The sequence below is a fragment of the Molothrus aeneus genome, chromosome 10, assembly GCF_037042795.1.
Source record: "Molothrus aeneus isolate 106 chromosome 10, BPBGC_Maene_1.0, whole genome shotgun sequence".
Taxonomy (NCBI): Eukaryota; Metazoa; Chordata; class Aves; order Passeriformes; family Icteridae; genus Molothrus; species Molothrus aeneus.
The window spans coordinates 13,990,561-14,008,531 of NC_089655.1; the positions used below are offsets into that span (position 1 = coordinate 13,990,561).

Consider the following 17,971-nt stretch of genomic DNA (forward strand, 5'->3'; position numbering starts at 1 on the left):
AAAGTGCAGGCAGAGGCGTTGGCCTGGCAGGGGTCTGCAAAGCAGGGCAGGGTTTTCACTCACAGTATAGTAGTTGCCCTCAAAGTGGCAGCCACAGTTGGCCTCGGGCACACAGGTGTCTCCGCTCAGGAGGAAGCCAGAGCTACATGCACAGCCCTCCACACAAGGCTTGGAGCAGTTCTGTGGGGCTTGTTGGTCAACACAGGTGGCAGGACAGCCGGTCATGCAGGGGTCATAGTAGCTGTTAAGAGGACACTGCAGGGCTGCAAGGGGAAGGGGAAAATTAGGACCAGCAAGTCTTCAACCATGGAGACCCTTGAGGGAAGGGAAAGATCTAAGAGACGCATTGGCCACAGGTTCAGAGCAGAGGGTGTGGCCCATTTCCCTTTCTGGCAATGGCAGGTACTCACGGCAGAAGGTAGCATTCCTCCAGGGAAGAAGAGTCACACCAGCTGCCTGGCACGCATCAGCATAGGCCTCCAGAGCAGCACACAGGAACTCCTGGCCACCATTCAGGGCACACAGGTCATACAAGCAGGTGTCAAAGTAGTCCTGGGGGTTGATGACACCATGGCAGCTCTCAAAAGAGCTAGGCCTGGTGGTCAGGAGGCCACAGAACTGGTCGGAGCGGTAGAGCTTCTCCTCTTCTGCACTGCAGGGTGGGGAGGGCACGGGGACACCGCAGGAGGGGTCACTGTCTGGCACCTGCCAGCTCTCCCCCAGAGCATTGGAGTCTGCGGCTTGCTGCCCATTGGGCATCATGTACTCATCATCTCTGCGGTTGTTGAAGTTGCCACACATGCCACAGGTCAGGTTGAAGTAGGTGGTGGGCACCTTCACCTCCACCGAGTGGTCAGCGTCGTAGGACACTCTGAGGCTGAAGTCTGTCTCCAGGACGATGTAGCGACCGCTCTTGCTCACCCTGATGGCCCCTCCTGCTGCGCTCACCGGCAGCGTCTGGCGCACGTTGTTCACCTACAGCACACACACCACAGTGGGTCCTGGGCCTGTTCCTGGCCTCCCTGGCTGCTCCTGCCCTGCCAAAGCAGCTGCCAGCCCAGGCACAGCAAACAGCTGCCTGGGATGTCCCCACACCCCAACAGCCCTGGGGCTCACAGAGCTGTGTGCTGGGCTCTGCACTGTGCTCAGCATGCCCCAGGTTCCCCATTTGACTCCTCTTCATCAAGCCCGTCCCAAAAGGGGAAAAAAATGTGACCCGGTGTCTTCAGGGAAATCCACCCATTCATGGGACTTTTGGTACTTGCCAGGCTTTGCCAGCAGCAGCCAGCCCCGCCCTGCAGCTGCACCACGCTCATTGCAGCCCCACTGCCTACCAGCACATGACTCGTCTGCTGCTTGACGATGACGATGCGCTGTCCATACACCTCAACCACCACTTCACGCACGTAGGACACCCGGGTGCTGCCACGGTGCTCGTTCTTGGCCTCCACGTTGAAGTAGGGCAGGGAGGTGGTGTTGGAGCACACTTTGGCCAGGGTGTAGGTGCAGTTGCCCATGAAGTCGTGCGTCACCTTGTCAAAGGTTTGGTAGTGGGGGTCCCCGTGGACGTGGCAGATGCCATAGGAGTGTTCAAGGCACACAGGTTTCCCGTTCTGCACCCCGCAGTACTGGCCCGCAGGGCAGGAGGCATTGAAGCACTGCACTTTGCTTCCCCGTGCGGGACAGGTGCACTTGGAGGAGCAGGTGTTGTCCGTCCAGAACTCAGAGCCCACGGGGTAGTGCTGCCCGTTGTGCCAGCACCCGCACTGCTGGCTGGGCACGCAGCGGTCGTTGTAGAGCAGGTACCCGCTGTCACACACACAGCCCTCCACACACGGCAGGCTGCAGTTGTAGGGAGCTGTTGGGTCAACACAGGTGGCAGGGCAGGCTGCAGCACAGGGCTCGTAGTGACTGTTGGCTGGACAAGCGATTGCTGCAGAGACAGATGACCCACCAAATTACTTGGGGAACGGAATACCTCTTTCTTCTGAATATCCCCCTTTGAAAAGGTAGCTCTATCTCTATTTTATCCTCAGTGTCTTTGGCCCTACATGTGTTCTCAGCCCTACCTAATCAAAATGAAACAGAAAATGATGCCTCTAATACTAATATCTACCTCTATCTGCCCACAGCTCATAGGGAGAATAGTTCTTATTCCCCAGCTCACTCTTCCAATCCAGTCCTGTGTTTTCCTGAGAGTACGGGCCCTAGGTCCCATGTCTGGACTTACGGCAGAAGGTTGCATTCCTCCACACAGGTATCTGGACACCGAGTGACTGGCAGGCATCTGCATAGGACTGCAGGCTGTTGCACAGGGTCTCGTGGTCCAGCCCCAGCTCACACAGGTCATAGCTGCAGGTGTCAAAGTAGCTGCTGGGGCTCAGCACTGCATGGCACACCTGAAACGGGCCACTGGTGTCATTGAGGAGCCCACAGAAGTGGCTGCTGCCGATGAGTTGCTTGTCGGTCTCATTGCAGGCTGGGGTGGGCAGAGGTCCGGCTGAGCAGCTGTGGACAGACAGGCAGAAGGGCCCCTGGGTCATTTGTGGACTTCTCCTGGTGCCTCCTCCTCCTGCCCTTGCCCAGTGTGTCCCCAGGCCTACTGGGGGCCATACCCACCTGCTGTTGTTGGACACTTCCCAGCTGTTGCCCAGGCTGGTGGAGTCTGGCTCCATTGTCCCTTCTGGGTTCTGGAAGTCATCTGCTGCTATCCCATTGTAGTTGCCACACATGCCACAAACCTTCTGCCCAAAGGCGCTTGGAAGCGTCACCTCCACCCGATGCTTCCCATCAAACTTGACTCTCAAGCCAAAGTCTGTCATGACCATGGTGTAGAACCCGCTGGACAAGACCTCCACACCCTCGGATGGGCTGCAAGGCAGGATCTCTTCCACTCCATTGACCTGGAAGGACAGGAAGCATGATAGGATTGGAGCAGCCCATTTGGCACAGTTCTCTCTGCTCACACAACTCCACAGCATCTCCCCCTCGGGCTCACCGTCACCACTCCGGCCTGTCCCAGCCTTATCCGCTGGTCAGCCACATCGACATCCACGTATCGCACATAGGACACACGGGTGTTGCCTCCCCTGTGCTCGTTGGCCGCTTCCACGTTGAAGTAGGGCAGGGAGCTGTTGCTGTCACACAGCTTGGAGAGGGTGTAGGTGCAGGTGCCCATGAAATTGTGTAACTGCTTGTCAAATGTGTGGTAGTGAGGGTCTCCTTCCACCACACAGGTGCCTGACAGTGGAAAGACCAGAGGAAACTTTCAGTTGAGCACCTCCTACAGCCTCTTCTCCCCAGTTCACTTTGCTCCAACAGTATCTAGTGCATGACTGGTCTATTGCCTTTCTGGACAAGCTGAGGTATTCTAGATCTGTATCAGGATAGTATTAATTTTCCAGACATACTGTTCAAAGCTACTGAAACATCCTATTGCTGGAAGCACAGCTGTCCCACACATACCCTTAGAAGGGGAAGAGGATTCAGTGCATGTCTAATTATTGAGGGAGACTGAAATACATCAAATAAGAGCCCTTAAATGCAAATGCACCGTGTTCCCAGTATGGGCTTTGGAGAGGACTCAGAAGTCCAGGAATAATAGCAGTACCTGAGGTCGTTCCAGGTGTTGTTGTTGGTCTTGGTGTTGACGGTGTTGTAACGTTAGGCAGCAGAGTAGGGGGTGTAGTAGGAAGTGGGCCTATGGAGAGACACAGGAAGAAGTGGCAAGTGTCAACATGGGCCTCTGTTGTAAGCAGCTAATCCAGCCTTCCTCTAAAAGCAGACACACGGACCCGAGAGACACAGGGCAGGGAGGGCCCTGTTGTATCTCTGCAAAAATGTTACTACCAGCAGCAAAGCTGGGAGCTAGGAGGAGGCACACCCTCCTTTGGTACAGAGCCTCCATCCCGTGTCATGGGCTGTGGAGGAAGCAAAATGCAAAGTTTCAACAAGCAGAATCAGAAGGGGGTGGGAGGTGGCAGTACTCAAGGTGGGTGTGGGTCTGGTTGGTGAGGTGGTGAGTACAGGCTGCATTGTGGTGCCTGGCACAGCTCTCATGGGTGTTGGTGTCAAAGGACGTAGCACGAGGGAGAGTTAGAAGAGATGTGCACCAACAGGGGAGTTTTGTTGCAGGCACCTCGTCCACTCATCACAAACAGCCAAAAAGCTTGACCAGAAAGGCTCAGGACGCCCAGGACAGAGACAGAATAGTGACTCCACATCAAAAACTCTTCCACCAGCATAGATAGAACGAAGGAAGAGACAGACATGCCCCATGGTGATGGACATGGAGGAAACAAAATAAACACTTTTAAGGAGCAGAAGGAGACAGGGATGAAACATGGCAGTACCTGAGCTTGGCGTGGGTGTGGTTGGTGAGGTGGTGAGTACAGGCTGTGTTGTGGTACCTGGCAAGGGGACTGTGGGTGTTGGTGTCGATGGACCTAGCACAAGAGAGAGTTAGAGAGATGTGTACCAACAAGGGAGTTTTGTTGCAGACAGCTGGTTCCCTCACCCTTCTGAAGTACCTAACACCATGACCAGGCATAGCCAGGACAGGGATTGAAGAGTGTCATCTCAGGCAGAGCTGTCCCACTCCATGGCTCTGCCACCAGTTTAGCTGGGTCACACCAGCAGATAAGGCTTTTCTGTACCTGTGGCCAGAGTCTTGTCCGTGCGCCTTGTAACATGTGAAATAAAAGAGTGACTGCAGGCACTGCCAGTGCCCCAACCTCCCAGAGGAGAGTAGACTTGGGCACAAGGTGCATCAGTGCCCAAAGACAACCTGTGCTCCTGCCTCTAGCACAGCTGTGCCTCTAGCAGAGCCTGCCGCCTTGGTCAGTGACATGTCTCAAGCTGCCGTTCCCAAAGCCAAGCCTTGTACCTGGACAGGCTCCCTGTACAACGGAGAGGTCATCCAATGCTATGTTGCTCCGCACATCTTCACCCCATTCTCCCTCCAGCAGGATCTAAGGGAAGGAATGGTTCCCAGCATTAGCTCCAGCTGCTTATGGGAAGAGCCATTAGATGCCATGGTTCCTCTGAGGTGACGCTGAGAGCCTGTGGCCTTACCAGCATGTTTCCTGTGGTGTGCACTGTGACCTCTCCCAAGTGCCACCTGTCTCCATGGTTCCCAACTTCTTCCCAGACCATCACTTGCTCCTCACCCTTCTGCACGTACACCCGCAGGGTCATGGTTTGAGCAGTTCCGTACATGTGGTACCAGAAGCGGAAGCAGAGGGTTCCTTCCCAGCTGCACACCGGACTGAGCAGGTGAGCCACAAAACCGGCGAGAGTATCAGCCCTCCCTTGCAGGAAGATGTAGTAGCCATCTGAAACAAAGCACGAGCCACACTGTCACAGATGCATCTGAGGTACCCAAAGCAGCCTGGGACAGCCCAAGCACAGCCCTGGGAGCACCCCAACTGCAGTTTCAGGCAGGCAGAAGGAGGGGAGAGCAAACACAGTTCCTTCACAAGCTACAACCCTCCCCAGAATGATATGAATGTGCTCTCAGGGCCACGGCAGATGTATGCTTTGGACTGGGACATGGCAACACGCCCACAGTATTGTCACAGTCCTCACATGGCTCTGCAGATTTGGAGAACCCTCATCTTTGCCTTCTGGAAAAGCCAGGATCCCGTAACAGAGTCAGAGACTCATTTGTCTTCCCAAGAGACCAACAGGTCATCAAGCTGTGCTTTGCATTCTCCCCTGCATGGCAGGTCCTTGCTTGCTTGGGGGCAGCACAAGCCGATTGCCAGGGCTGGAAATCCTCCCAGAGGAATCCACTGACCCTCGGGGACTCTGGACAAAGTGCTCTGGAGGAAGGCCAGCAAAGACGTGATCTGTGTTTGGTGTTAGAAGTTTGTTGCCATCTTTGTGGGGACACCCCTCAGCCCGTGTCCTGGTTGCTGTTCCTACCTCCTGTTGTGTGGTCAGAGGATGGGCCAGTATTTGGCGTGGGCGTGGGGCCTTTGTTCCTTATCCAGTCAATGCTGCTGTAATCTGCCTGGACCCACCCACAGAAGTCCTCTTCAAATGTGCAGGCAAAATTGCAGTCTGTTGGTGGAGCTGAACATGGGGCAGAAAGAGAAGCAGAGGTTTTAGAGTGAGGGTGGGGCCACCTTTTCCCTATGAGCACCAGTAATCAGGTACATCCATGCACATCCAGGGCATGCCTGTGCACAGGCAAGGGGGAAGAGGTTAGCACAGCCCCTAAAAACCTCAGATGTGAGACAGCAGTACCTGTGCTTGTTCCAGGTGACGGTGATGTTGTTGTATGTGGAGGTGGCGTTGTAGTGCCTGGAAAGGGAGGCAAGGTTGTAGGAGCAGGTGAATGAAACAGAGTGAAACACAAGTGGAAGAGCTATGTTTGATAACGGAGATTTGCTCCCAAACGGGGATGTTGCACACTTCCCATAACACCCCCCACAGCAGTGCAAACAAAGTGCAGGACAGGGTTTCCACCTGTCCAGAAGAGTCTCCTCACGCATGTGCTGGCCCACCAGAGTGGCTAGTTATGTGATATATGGGGAAATCTCTGCCCCAAGACCTGCCCCCAGAACTGCCCCATTCCTCGTCCCCGAGATTCAAGGAAATCAGAGATTGGTCAACAGAAGGCTTACCACAGACAGTGCCAGCACTCCAGTCTCCCAGAGCAACGCCCGCCTCAGCACAGGCTGCAGCATAGGCCCCCAGGTCATTGCAGAGCTGCTCCGTGCTGCCACCCGTGGCACACTGGTCATAGACGCAGCTCTCAAAGTATGTCTTGGGTGGCAGAACTGCATGGCATGGCTGGAATGGGCCACCGAGGTGTGTGAGGATTGAACACTGCTGCTTAGCTGCCTCCTCTTCAGCAGGCGAGCAGGATGCGGGTGGGCTGATGGCTGGGTCACACCTACAAAGCAGACAAACAGCCCTGAGTTCCCTGCAGCTTGCTGACAGCAGCCGCTGCATTTCCTGACCTCCACCTCAGCCAGAACCTCAGCTTCTGCAGTCCAGATCCCGCACTAAGAGTGGCACCCATGGCTGTCACTGGAAAGGGTGGAACTCGTGGCCTACAGGCACCATTGCCCTTCCTGCTTTCAGGGAGGGCAATGGTGGACAGAAACAACCCGCTGAGGCAGTTGCCATCCAAGCAGCTTAGGAAAACAATTCTGACAAGGCTCAGCCCACTCTCCAAAGGGTCAGGAAGCTGCCTCTTCTCCCTTGCCCCACGCTTGCCATCACCAGCCCTCCCTCCTGATGTCCCTCAGAGCTCCCCTCTCCCACACTCCCTTCTGTGGTTCATGTGCATGGTGGAACAAGGACTCACAGCCACTCATCGTCCGGCACCATCCAGCTGGTTCCAAAGTCGTTGAAGTCGGGTACAACCACCCCATCAGGTCGCATGAAGTCATCCTGCTGGCTGCCAGTGTACGTCCCGCACAGCCCACAGAGTTTGCCCTTGTACTTCTCAGACACCTTCACTAGGAGCTCGTGGTCCCCATTGAACTGCAGCTGCAGGCCCAGCTTGGTAGAAACCCGCACGTAGGAGCCGCTCAGGGAAATGGTGACGCCGGGGGCAGGAGAAGCAGGCAGGGAGACCACGGCACCGTTGATCTGGGGAAGGGGAACACAGGGAGACAGAAGCATTAAGAGGTGCCCTCCACTGAGAGGTCACTGTTCCTCACCGGGGTAGTGCCAGTGAGCCAGAAGCACTGCTGGCATGAGAAACCCTGCCCAGGCCTACAAGGGCAGCAGCAACAGGACCAATGGCACACTGAAAGCTCAGGAGGGCAAGCAAGAATCTGTCTCTGCATGAGCCACCATATGTGGCCCCACTCAGAGCTCTCCCCTGCTGTTCTGTGAGCACCAAGCAGGCTCAGGGAACCGCAAGCTCTCCCTGGGGACAGTGGGATATTTTAAGAGTGTCCAGTGTGTCTGTTGTTCCCAGGTACCAAAGTGAGAGGCTTACGTAGACTGCCTTGTGCTCGCGCAGTGCAATGTGGAGGCCTTTGAGGGACAGTGCCACAGAGTTCAGAGCTGTCCAGCTCTGGCTGCCACGGTGTTTGTTGCGGGTGGTGACGGTGAAGCCAACAGAGGAGTTGTCACAGCCCGTCACCACTGTGTAGTTGCAGGAGCCCTGGAAGTGGTGGAGCTTCCCATCAAAGGTGCTGTAATGTGGGTCACCGTAGATGTGGCAGACGGCAGTGCTGGCTGGGTAACAGCCCCTTTGGCCATCCTGGATCTTGCAGACCTCGTCCTCGCCACAGGACAGGGCAGAGCAAACCATCTGGCCTTTGCCTTCACACCGGCACCGGCGAGTGCAGTTCTCATTCACGAAGGATTCCCCTTGCTGCGGGCAGGGAAACACCAAACCTCAGTGTGTGAGGCAGGAAAGTGCAGGCAGAGGCGTTGGCCTGGCAGGGGTCTGCAAAGCAGGGCAGGGTTTTCACTCACAGTATAGTAGTTGCCCTCAAAGTGGCAGCCACAGTTGGCCTCGGGCACACAGGTGTCTCCGCTCAGGAGGAAGCCAGAGCTACATGCACAGCCCTCCACACAAGGCTTGGAGCAGTTCTGTGGGGCTTGTTGGTCAACACAGGTGGCAGGACAGCCGGTCATGCAGGGGTCATAGTAGCTGTTAAGAGGACACTGCAGGGCTGCAAGGGGAAGGGGAAAATTAGGACCAGCAAGTCTTCAACCATGGAGACCCTTGAGGGAAGGGAAAGATCTAAGAGACGCATTGGCCACAGGTTCAGAGCAGAGGGTGTGGCCCATTTCCCTTTCTGGCAATGGCAGGTACTCACGGCAGAAGGTAGCATTCCTCCAGGGAAGAAGAGTCACACCAGCTGCCTGGCACGCATCAGCATAGGCCTCCAGAGCAGCACACAGGAACTCCTGGCCACCATTCAGGGCACACAGGTCATACAAGCAGGTGTCAAAGTAGTCCTGGGGGTTGATGACACCATGGCAGCTCTCAAAAGAGCTAGGCCTGGTGGTCAGGAGGCCACAGAACTGGTCGGAGCGGTAGAGCTTCTCCTCTTCTGCACTGCAGGGTGGGGAGGGCACGGGGACACCGCAGGAGGGGTCACTGTCTGGCACCTGCCAGCTCTCCCCCAGAGCATTGGAGTCTGCAGCTTGCTGCCCATTGGGCATCATGTACTCATCATCTCTGCGGTTGTTGAAGTTGCCACACATGCCACAGGTCAGGTTGAAGTAGGTGGTGGGCACCTTCACCTCCACCGAGTGGTCAGCGTCATAGGACACTCTGAGGCTGAAGTCTGTCTCCAGGACGATGTAGCGACCGCTCTTGCTCACCCTGATGGCCCCTCCTGCTGCGCTCACCGGCAGCGTCTGGCGCACGTTGTTCACCTACAGCACACACACCACAGTGGGTCCTGGGCCTGTTCCTGGCCTCCCTGGCTGCTCCTGCCCTGCCAAAGCAGCTGCCAGCCCAGGCACAGCAAACAGCTGCCTGGGATGTCCCCACACCCCAACAGCCCTGGGGCTCACAGAGCTGTGTGCTGGGCTCTGCACTGTGCTCAGCATGCCCCAGGTTCCCCATTTGACTCCTCTTCATCAAGCCCGTCCCAAAAGGGGAAAAAAATGTGACCTGGTGTCTTCAGGGAAATCCACCCATTCATGGGACTTTTGGTACTTGCCAGGCTTTGCCAGCAGCAGCCAGCCCCGCCCTGCAGCTGCACCACGCTCATTGCAGCCCCACTGCCTACCAGCACATGACTCGTCTGCTGCTTGACGATGACGATGCGCTGTCCATACACCTCAACCACCACTTCACGCACGTAGGACACCCGGGTGCTGCCACGGTGCTCGTTCTTGGCCTCCACGTTGAAGTAGGGCAGGGAGGTGGTGTTGGAGCACACTTTGGCCAGGGTGTAGGTGCAGTTGCCCATGAAGTCGTGCGTCACCTTGTCAAAGGTTTGGTAGTGGGGGTCCCCATGGACGTGGCAGATGCCATAGGAGTGTTCAAGGCACACAGGTTTCCCGTTCTGCACCCCGCAGTACTGGCCCGCAGGGCAGGAGGCATTGAAGCACTGCACTTTGCTTCCCCGTGCGGGACAGGTGCACTTGGAGGAGCAGGTGTTGTCCGTCCAGAACTCAGAGCCCACGGGGTAGTGCTGCCCGTTGTGCCAGCACCCGCACTGCTGGCTGGGCACGCAGCGGTCGTTGTAGAGCAGGTACCCGCTGTCACACACACAGCCCTCCACACACGGCAGGCTGCAGGTAACAGGCGCCATTGGGTCAACACAGGTGGCAGGGCAGGCTGCAGCACAGGGCTCGTAGTGACTGTTGGCTGGACAAGCGATTGCTGCAGAGACAGATGACCCACCAAATTACTTGGGGAACGGAATACCTCTTTCTTCTGAATATCCCCCTTTGAAAAGGTAGCTCTATCTCTATTTTATCCTCAGTGTCTTTGGCCCTACATGTGTTCTCAGCCCTACCTAATCAAAATGAAACAGAAAATGATGCCTCTAATACTAATATCTACCTCTATCTGCCCACAGCTCATAGGGAGAATAGTTCTTATTCCCCAGCTCACTCTTCCAATCCAGTCCTGTGTTTTCCTGAGAGTACGGGCCCTAGGTCCCATGTCTGGACTTACGGCAGAAGGTTGCATTCCTCCACACAGGTATCTGGACACCGAGTGACTGGCAGGCATCTGCATAGGACTGCAGGCTGTTGCACAGGGTCTCGTGGTCCAGCCCCAGCTCACACAGGTCATAGCTGCAGGTGTCAAAGTAGCTGCTGGGGCTCAGCACTGCATGGCACACCTGAAACGGGCCACTGGTGTCATTGAGGAGCCCACAGAAGTGGCTGCTGCCGATGAGTTGCTTGTCGGTCTCATTGCAGGCTGGGGTGGGCAGAGGTCCGGCTGAGCAGCTGTGGACAGACAGGCAGAAGGGCCCCTGGGTCATTTGTGGACTTCTCCTGGTGCCTCCTCCTCCTGCCCTTGCCCAGTGTGTCCCCAGGCCTACTGGGGGCCATACCCACCTGCTGTTGTTGGACACTTCCCAGCTGTTGCCCAGGCTGGTGGAGTCTGGCTCCATTGTCCCTTCTGGGTTCTGGAAGTCATCTGCTGCTATCCCATTGTAGTTGCCACACATGCCACAAACCTTCTGCCCAAAGGCGCTTGGAAGCGTCACCTCCACCCGATGCTTCCCATCAAACTTGACTCTCAAGCCAAAGTCTGTCATGACCATGGTGTAGAACCCGCTGGACAAGACCTCCACACCCTCGGATGGGCTGCAAGGCAGGATCTCTTCCACTCCATTGACCTGGAAGGACAGGAAGCATGATAGGATTGGAGCAGCCCATTTGGCACAGTTCTCTCTGCTCACACAACTCCACAGCATCTCCCCCTCGGGCTCACCGTCACCACTCCGGCCTGTCCCAGCCTTATCCGCTGGTCAGCCACATCGACATCCACGTATCGCACATAGGACACACGGGTGTTGCCTCCCCTGTGCTCGTTGGCCGCTTCCACGTTGAAGTAGGGCAGGGAGCTGTTGCTGTCACACAGCTTGGAGAGGGTGTAGGTGCAGGTGCCCATGAAATTGTGTAACTGCTTGTCAAATGTGTGGTAGTGAGGGTCTCCTTCCACCACACAGGTGCCTGACAGTGGAAAGACCAGAGGAAACTTTCAGTTGAGCACCTCCTACAGCCTCTTCTCCCCAGCCTGCCCTTCACAGAGGCCTGTAGTCCCATGGCTGGTCTATTCTAGTTACCTGAATCTGGCATGGGCGTTGATGTGGGTGTCTCTTCTGATGGTGTTGTGATTGTGGGTCCTGGTGTTGTTGGAGTAACATCTATGAAAGAAACAACAATACAAATGAGATGAATTCTCCTTGATTAACTGTGGTTGAAGACAGCAACTGTGGTTGAGGACAGCACTTTAACTTAATGCTAGAAGAAGCATAACCTTTTTCAAGGTGTCCTCTCCCCAGCCATGGTTTGTACCTGTGCATTGTCCCTTTACAATGGACAGATCATCCAAAGCTACATCACTCTGGAGATCTTCACCGATCATGCCCTCCAGGACAATCTAAGGGAAGGGATAGATCCTGTCATTAGCTCCAGCCACATTAATGAATTGCCATTCAAAAGTATGATTTATCTCAGTGAGAGTCAGTGAGAGTCTGTGTCCTTACCTGCATATTGCCTCTGCTATGTACCGTGACTTCTCCCAAATTCCATCTGTTCCCTTTGTTTCCAGCATCTTTCCATTGCAGTGTTGATGTCTCATTGTGAACTACGTACACACGCAGAGCCATAGTTTCAGCTGCTCCATACATGTGATACCAGAAGCGGAAGCAGTGAAGTCCTTCTGAACTGCACACTGGACTGACCAAGCGGGCTACATCAGCTGGCTTTTGCATGCTTCCTTGTAGGTAGATATAATAGCCCTCTGGAAACAGCAGAATGTCAGGTTTTCACATTAATGGGTCAGGATAAGACAAAGTCAGTTCATTTACAGAGTGTGTACAGTAGAGCATTACTTGACCCAGCACCTGCATTACTCTTCCCAATATTGAATTCCCAATTGGACTACCAGGAGATTACACCTGTCTTGTACTTAAGAAAAGGAGCACCTTCTAAAGGAAAGGTCAGCTGCCACAGTGATCCAGTGTCAGCATGAATATACCTTTGCAGAAGCCTCCTTACAGGAACTTATGCTAAGAGGTCACCGGCTCATCAATGTTCTGTGTTGCTCATCCACCCATACCAGATTCCTGACTAATGCAGAAGACCCTGGATTAAGCCTAGAAACACATGGCCTGGATTTGCTGTTATAAGAGGCTCCTTGCATTCTTCCAAGAGAAGCACAGCCCAGTGCTGTTTGCTGTTCTCACCTCCAGTTGTGTGGTCATGGGAAGGACCAGTATTGGGTGTGGGTGTCGGTCCCTTGTGCCTTATCCAGTCAAAGTCATCATTAGTTTCTTGTTTCCACTCGCAGAAGTCAGCCTCAAATGTACACGACATATTGCAGGCTGGTGGTGCAGCTGTATATGGTGAAGAAAGAAAAACAGAATTTCCACAATAAGGTTTGGAATCTTGTCTCTGTTTGGGAAAGCCCTTCTAAGTCTAACAAACCCATGTTCATGAAAAATTTGAAGATGCTACAATGGAATGGGTAGAATTGACCAGTACTGAAAAATTGACTATAAAATATGAAATTGTAAGTGTCTGAGAATGCGTGTTAATTTACAACTCCCTTCCTCATGTGTCATCATAATGCACTAAGATCCTGTAATTTTACACTATGCAACAGTCATAATCCTTTGCCATTGCAAATTGCTCAAAGCTGTGCTATTTGACAAAGTAGTACTCCACTGGCTCTCAAAGTGCTTTTTAAGTGGAAATGTAAACTTCATAATAAGAATGGTCTGACATTGCTTTTTACTGCTTATAAACTGGGATGAGAAGTATTGTCTTGGAATTGGAAAGCAGTTAGAGAATGCGTTTTCATGTAATAGCCTCATTTTTAGGCTGCTGTTTTTTGCTGGCTTTGCTTATTACCTCTGGTAGCTCCAGAAAAAGCTATTAAGGGATAGAAGGAAGAATTTTTTTACCATGAGCATGGTGAAATCTGGGAAACATTTGGGGTGAGCTTAGATGGTGAATAACCTGATCTAGTGATTGATGTCTCTGCTTGCTGCAGGGGAATTGGACTAGATGACCTTTGAAAGTCCCTTCTAATCCAAACTATTCTATGATTCTATGAATGTCATGCCACCCACCTTACCCCTGTGTTAACAAGTCTACCTAGGTAAAAACGGCCCAAGGCTGAATGGACCTCAAGCTGCAGGATTCTTCTTTACTGATTTTAAAGCTCTGGTTTATATACTTAGGAATTTACTTTGCATGTTTGGGGAAAATGTGGAGCTGTAGACAGGTTTGTTAAGTGATATGTTAACCCTTCTCAAAAAGAGAAAATATTTTCTTAAAACCAAAATGATGATTTAGTAGACAAGTGCTCAATTGTCTCTTGCTGAGCCCTTAGCTGACAGTGCATGCTGTCTCTTACAAGCCCATTCTGAACAATACTCTTGGATCAAATGTGTTGAGATATCAATTCTAAAGTGAATACTGGAAGCCCATTAAAAGCTTAATTAGAAGCCAAATTTACAGAGATGCTAAGCACTTGAAAGCTTCCTGTATTTTGTTGAATGCCCATCTTTGAAATTCTGCTCTATTCCTTAGTTACTTGAACTTACATTTGTAGCATGAGGATTTAATTAGATGGTGATTTGCTAAATGTCCTAATGACTTACCACAGATGGTATCCTCCCTCCATTCACCCAGATTTACACCTTCAGCTTCACAGGCAGCAGCGTATGCCTCTAAAATCTTGCAGTACTGATCAGAATCCCCCTCCGTGGCACACAGATCATAGACACAGCTCTCAAAGTACAGTTGTGGGGGAATGTGTGAATGGCAGACCTGGAAAGGTCCACCAGTTTTCAAAATAATTTTGCAGAGTTCTTCATATTCTTTCTCTTTTTCTGTGTCACAAGCAGGTGGTACAACTGAAACTTGATTACACCTGCATGAAAAAAAACCAGCAGAGTGGTTATATAACAAACCTTTTTGTTTTGTTCTATCCTGCAAGGCATACCCCAATTATAATGGAATGTTATGCCAAATTTTGAAGATTTGTTATGTATAGGCATTGTTAGCATGTCAAACTCAAAAGTGAGAAATATTGCAATTTAACCTATAAATCTCCATCAAGAATAAAGCTGCAAATTGTGACTGTCTATCCACAGAATGAAGTCCAGAAGAAACAAAAAAATCAGTTATCCAACACAAGAAAGATAATTTCAATTCATTATTGCATATAGTAAGAGTAGTAATATGTATGTGAAAGCATTAATAGATAGATAAATGCCCCATACTTATGTTAATCTACATGAAGTTAGGAGCTGAATCTGAGAGATAGATTTAGACTTTCAGTAGCAGGAAGGAGGAATATTTTAGGGTGATATTTTAGCAATAATTTAGAATAGGGAAGTAAGGAAAAATTCAAGTTATATCCATAAAAAGAATGCCAATCACAAGTAAAATCTACAAAGCTCTTGTGGAAAAGCTCTGAAGGTTGTCTGAAATTTTGAAATTTCAATGCTTTCTATTGGAAACTGAAGTTACCCAAAGGTGAACACACTAGCGAACAAGTAGTATCAAAAGAGGGCAACTATGGAATGTAAATAACGCATGCTAGACCTATAACTAGATGATCTATGCTTCAGGCATTTTGCTGTTTCTAAAAGTATTATCTGATACTTACGTCCTGTTGTCATCCTTCACTATCCAGCTGTCACCAAATTTATTTGGATCCTGTTCCAGGACTTTATCTGGGTTTAAAAAGTCATCCTGTTGGTTGTCATTGAACGTCCCACAGAGACCACACAGCTGTCCTTTGAGACTTTCATCAACCAGAATGAAAAGCTCCTGGTCACCATCAAACTTAACCTGGATCCCTAGAGAGGTATCAATGACTATGTAGTGTCTTCGTATGGATATTCTGGCTTCATGGTTGAAATCCACAGGAAGATGAACCCGATCTCCATTCACCTAAAACAAACCCCACAGAAGCAAGAGTCAGCTTTACCCTAATGAACAGTACAGATAACAGAAGACTGAGATAAAGCAGAGACTAAAGGTGTACACTTGTTTCAGACCTTGAATAGTGCTTTGTGGCACAATTTCAGCTTTCTGCTGTCTCAACTACCCACAAAGCAATTGTGGAATAGTTAGTTTAAAATTAGTAAAACCTTTCTGTTATAGATGAAGACAGAGATGAAGCTGTTTTATCCTACAACCGCATTGAGGAAAGATACAAGTGGACAAAAAGAAGTTATGCTGATTTCTGCCTTTTTTAGAAAAAGAAATAACTTCTGTGACTTCTTGCATGTGCTGTCTTGGAGGTGAAGAATTCAGAGAAGCCTGATTCAGTTCTTTTGGGCAGAAATGTAAAGTGCGTAGATGTGATGGATTGTTGTGCTTAAAGTAGAGCACTTACATAGGTCTCTTTGTTTTTCTTCAAAACAATGTGCAGATTTTTCAGTGTGACAGCAACCGAGTTCAAGGCTGTCCAATTCGGATTTCCTCTATGTTCATTTTTGGTTGTCACTGAGAACTTTTCAGAAGAATTTGTGCATCTCTCAACAGCAGTATAATTGCAGTCTCCTTGGAAATGGTACAGTCTCCCATCAAAGGTTATATAATGTGGATCCCCAAAAATGTGGCAGGTGCTGGGATTCAATGGATAACATCCCAGGAATCCATTCTGCACCTTGCAAACTTCGCTCACTTCACATGTATCTGAATTGCAAACTACAGTTCCATTTCCAGTACATACACATTGGCCTACACAGTCTGGTTGCCAAAAAGATTCTCCTTTCTGTTAGAGACAAGAAAATAAAAATAAATTAAAATAATTAATGGTAGTGTTGAGTTTTGAAATAAGCCCTGCATAAGATTTATGTTCCAGAACAAACCTCATAATATTTGCCATTCTGAAGGCAGCCACAGTTGCTCATGGACACACACTGTCCTCCGCTGAGGACAAAGCCACTGTTGCATTCACATCCTTCTACACAAGGTCTGCTGCAGTTCTGTGATGCAAGAGGGTCAGTGCAGGTTGCTGGACAAGCACTGGTGCATGGATTGTAATGACTATTGGGAGAGCATGCAACAGCTGAGAAACAAAAAAAAGCACGGCATTAACAAGCACAACCCGCATGAAACCACTGAACCCACATGAAAACGCTATTCAATAACATTATTGTTTTGAGCTAGTGGCAATTGTGGGGGTTTTTTGAATCCTGAAATTCCATTCCTATTTTACTATCAGAAAAAAGAAAAGAAAATAGACAGCATGAGAAAAGTATGTTTAACTCTGTATCCTGGCTATAAAGCATCTCTAAATCCAAGGAAAACTATGCCTTTCTACACTAGATCTTAAACAGAGATGATAAATTTCCACAAGTATAATAATTGCTAAAATCAATAGATGTCACAAGACTAAAAAAAGCAAAATATCATTGAAAACTCAGAGATGAGACTACATTAAAAAGGGCATATTGCTAGTGGTTTACCAAAGATTTTGAAATAATCAACAAAATTATCCATTGTCCACTACCAGAAAAAAATAATGGCAGGAATTTTGAAGAATTTTATGTCTCAGTGTTTTTTGTAATTATGTGAAGAAATCATGGTATCTAAGCTATGGCAGTGACTGACTAAGTACATAGGCAGTAAAAAAGTCTCTTAAGACAAAATGGAGCTGTTCAAAGGCTCATTTTTCTATGGCAACTCACGGCAGAAGGTAGCATTCCTCCAGGGAAGAAGGGTCACACCAGCTGCCTGGCACGCATCAGCATAGGCCTCCAGAGCAGCACACAGGAACTCCTGGCCACCATTCAGGGCACACAGGTCATACAAGCAGGTGTCAAAGTAGTCCTGGGGGTTGATGACACCGTGGCAGCTCTCAAAAGAGCTAGGCCTGGTGGTCAGGAGGCCACAGAACTGGTCGGAGCGGTAGAGCTTCTCCTCTTCTGCACTGCAGGGTGGGGAGGGCACGGGGACACCGCAGGAGGGGTCACTGTCTGGCACCTGCCAGCTCTCCCCAAGAGCATTGGAGTCTGCAGCTTGCTGCCCATTGGGCATCATGTACTCATCATCTCTGCGGTTGTTGAAGTTGCCACACATGCCACAGGTCAGGTTGAAGTAGGTGGTGGGCACCTTCACCTCCACCGAGTGGTCAGCGTCGTAGGACACTCTGAGGCTGAAGTCTGTCTCCAGGACGATGTAGCGACCGCTCTTGCTCACCCTGATGGCCCCTCCTGCTGCGCTCACCGGCAGCGTCTGGCGCACGTTGTTCACCTACAGCACACACACCACAGTGGGTCCTGGGCCTGTTCCTGGCCTCCCTGGCTGCTCCTGCCCTGCCAAAGCAGCT

The 17,971-nt window shown here is 51.0% G+C and overlaps 1 protein-coding gene across 1 annotated transcript in view; it reads right to left on the bottom strand.

Annotated features, from left to right (window-relative positions):
- The window catches only part of LOC136560848 (IgGFc-binding protein-like), a 93,770-nt gene that overhangs the window by 20,000 nt on the left and 55,799 nt on the right, over positions 1–17,971 (bottom strand). Inside the window, exons 7-33 of the mRNA XM_066556925.1 lie at positions 17,331–17,895; positions 16,509–16,708; positions 15,296–15,582; positions 14,283–14,554; positions 12,861–13,010; positions 12,357–12,415; positions 11,968–12,052; positions 11,381–11,622; positions 11,002–11,285; positions 10,613–10,890; positions 9,717–10,315; positions 8,793–9,357; positions 8,446–8,645; positions 7,961–8,341; positions 7,319–7,605; positions 6,250–6,306; positions 6,160–6,182; positions 5,926–6,075; positions 5,074–5,333; positions 4,886–4,970; positions 3,611–3,700; positions 2,999–3,240; positions 2,620–2,903; positions 2,231–2,508; positions 1,335–1,933; positions 411–975; positions 64–263 (exon numbers count right to left, since the gene is read on the bottom strand). Coding sequence (XP_066413022.1) covers positions 64–263; positions 411–975; positions 1,335–1,933; positions 2,231–2,508; positions 2,620–2,903; positions 2,999–3,240; positions 3,611–3,700; positions 4,886–4,970; positions 5,074–5,333; positions 5,926–6,075; positions 6,160–6,182; positions 6,250–6,306; positions 7,319–7,605; positions 7,961–8,341; positions 8,446–8,645; positions 8,793–9,357; positions 9,717–10,315; positions 10,613–10,890; positions 11,002–11,285; positions 11,381–11,622; positions 11,968–12,052; positions 12,357–12,415; positions 12,861–13,010; positions 14,283–14,554; positions 15,296–15,582; positions 16,509–16,708; positions 17,331–17,895 — 7,287 coding nt within the window. The remainder of the gene's footprint in view (positions 1–63; positions 264–410; positions 976–1,334; positions 1,934–2,230; positions 2,509–2,619; positions 2,904–2,998; positions 3,241–3,610; positions 3,701–4,885; positions 4,971–5,073; positions 5,334–5,925; positions 6,076–6,159; positions 6,183–6,249; positions 6,307–7,318; positions 7,606–7,960; positions 8,342–8,445; positions 8,646–8,792; positions 9,358–9,716; positions 10,316–10,612; positions 10,891–11,001; positions 11,286–11,380; positions 11,623–11,967; positions 12,053–12,356; positions 12,416–12,860; positions 13,011–14,282; positions 14,555–15,295; positions 15,583–16,508; positions 16,709–17,330; positions 17,896–17,971) is intronic.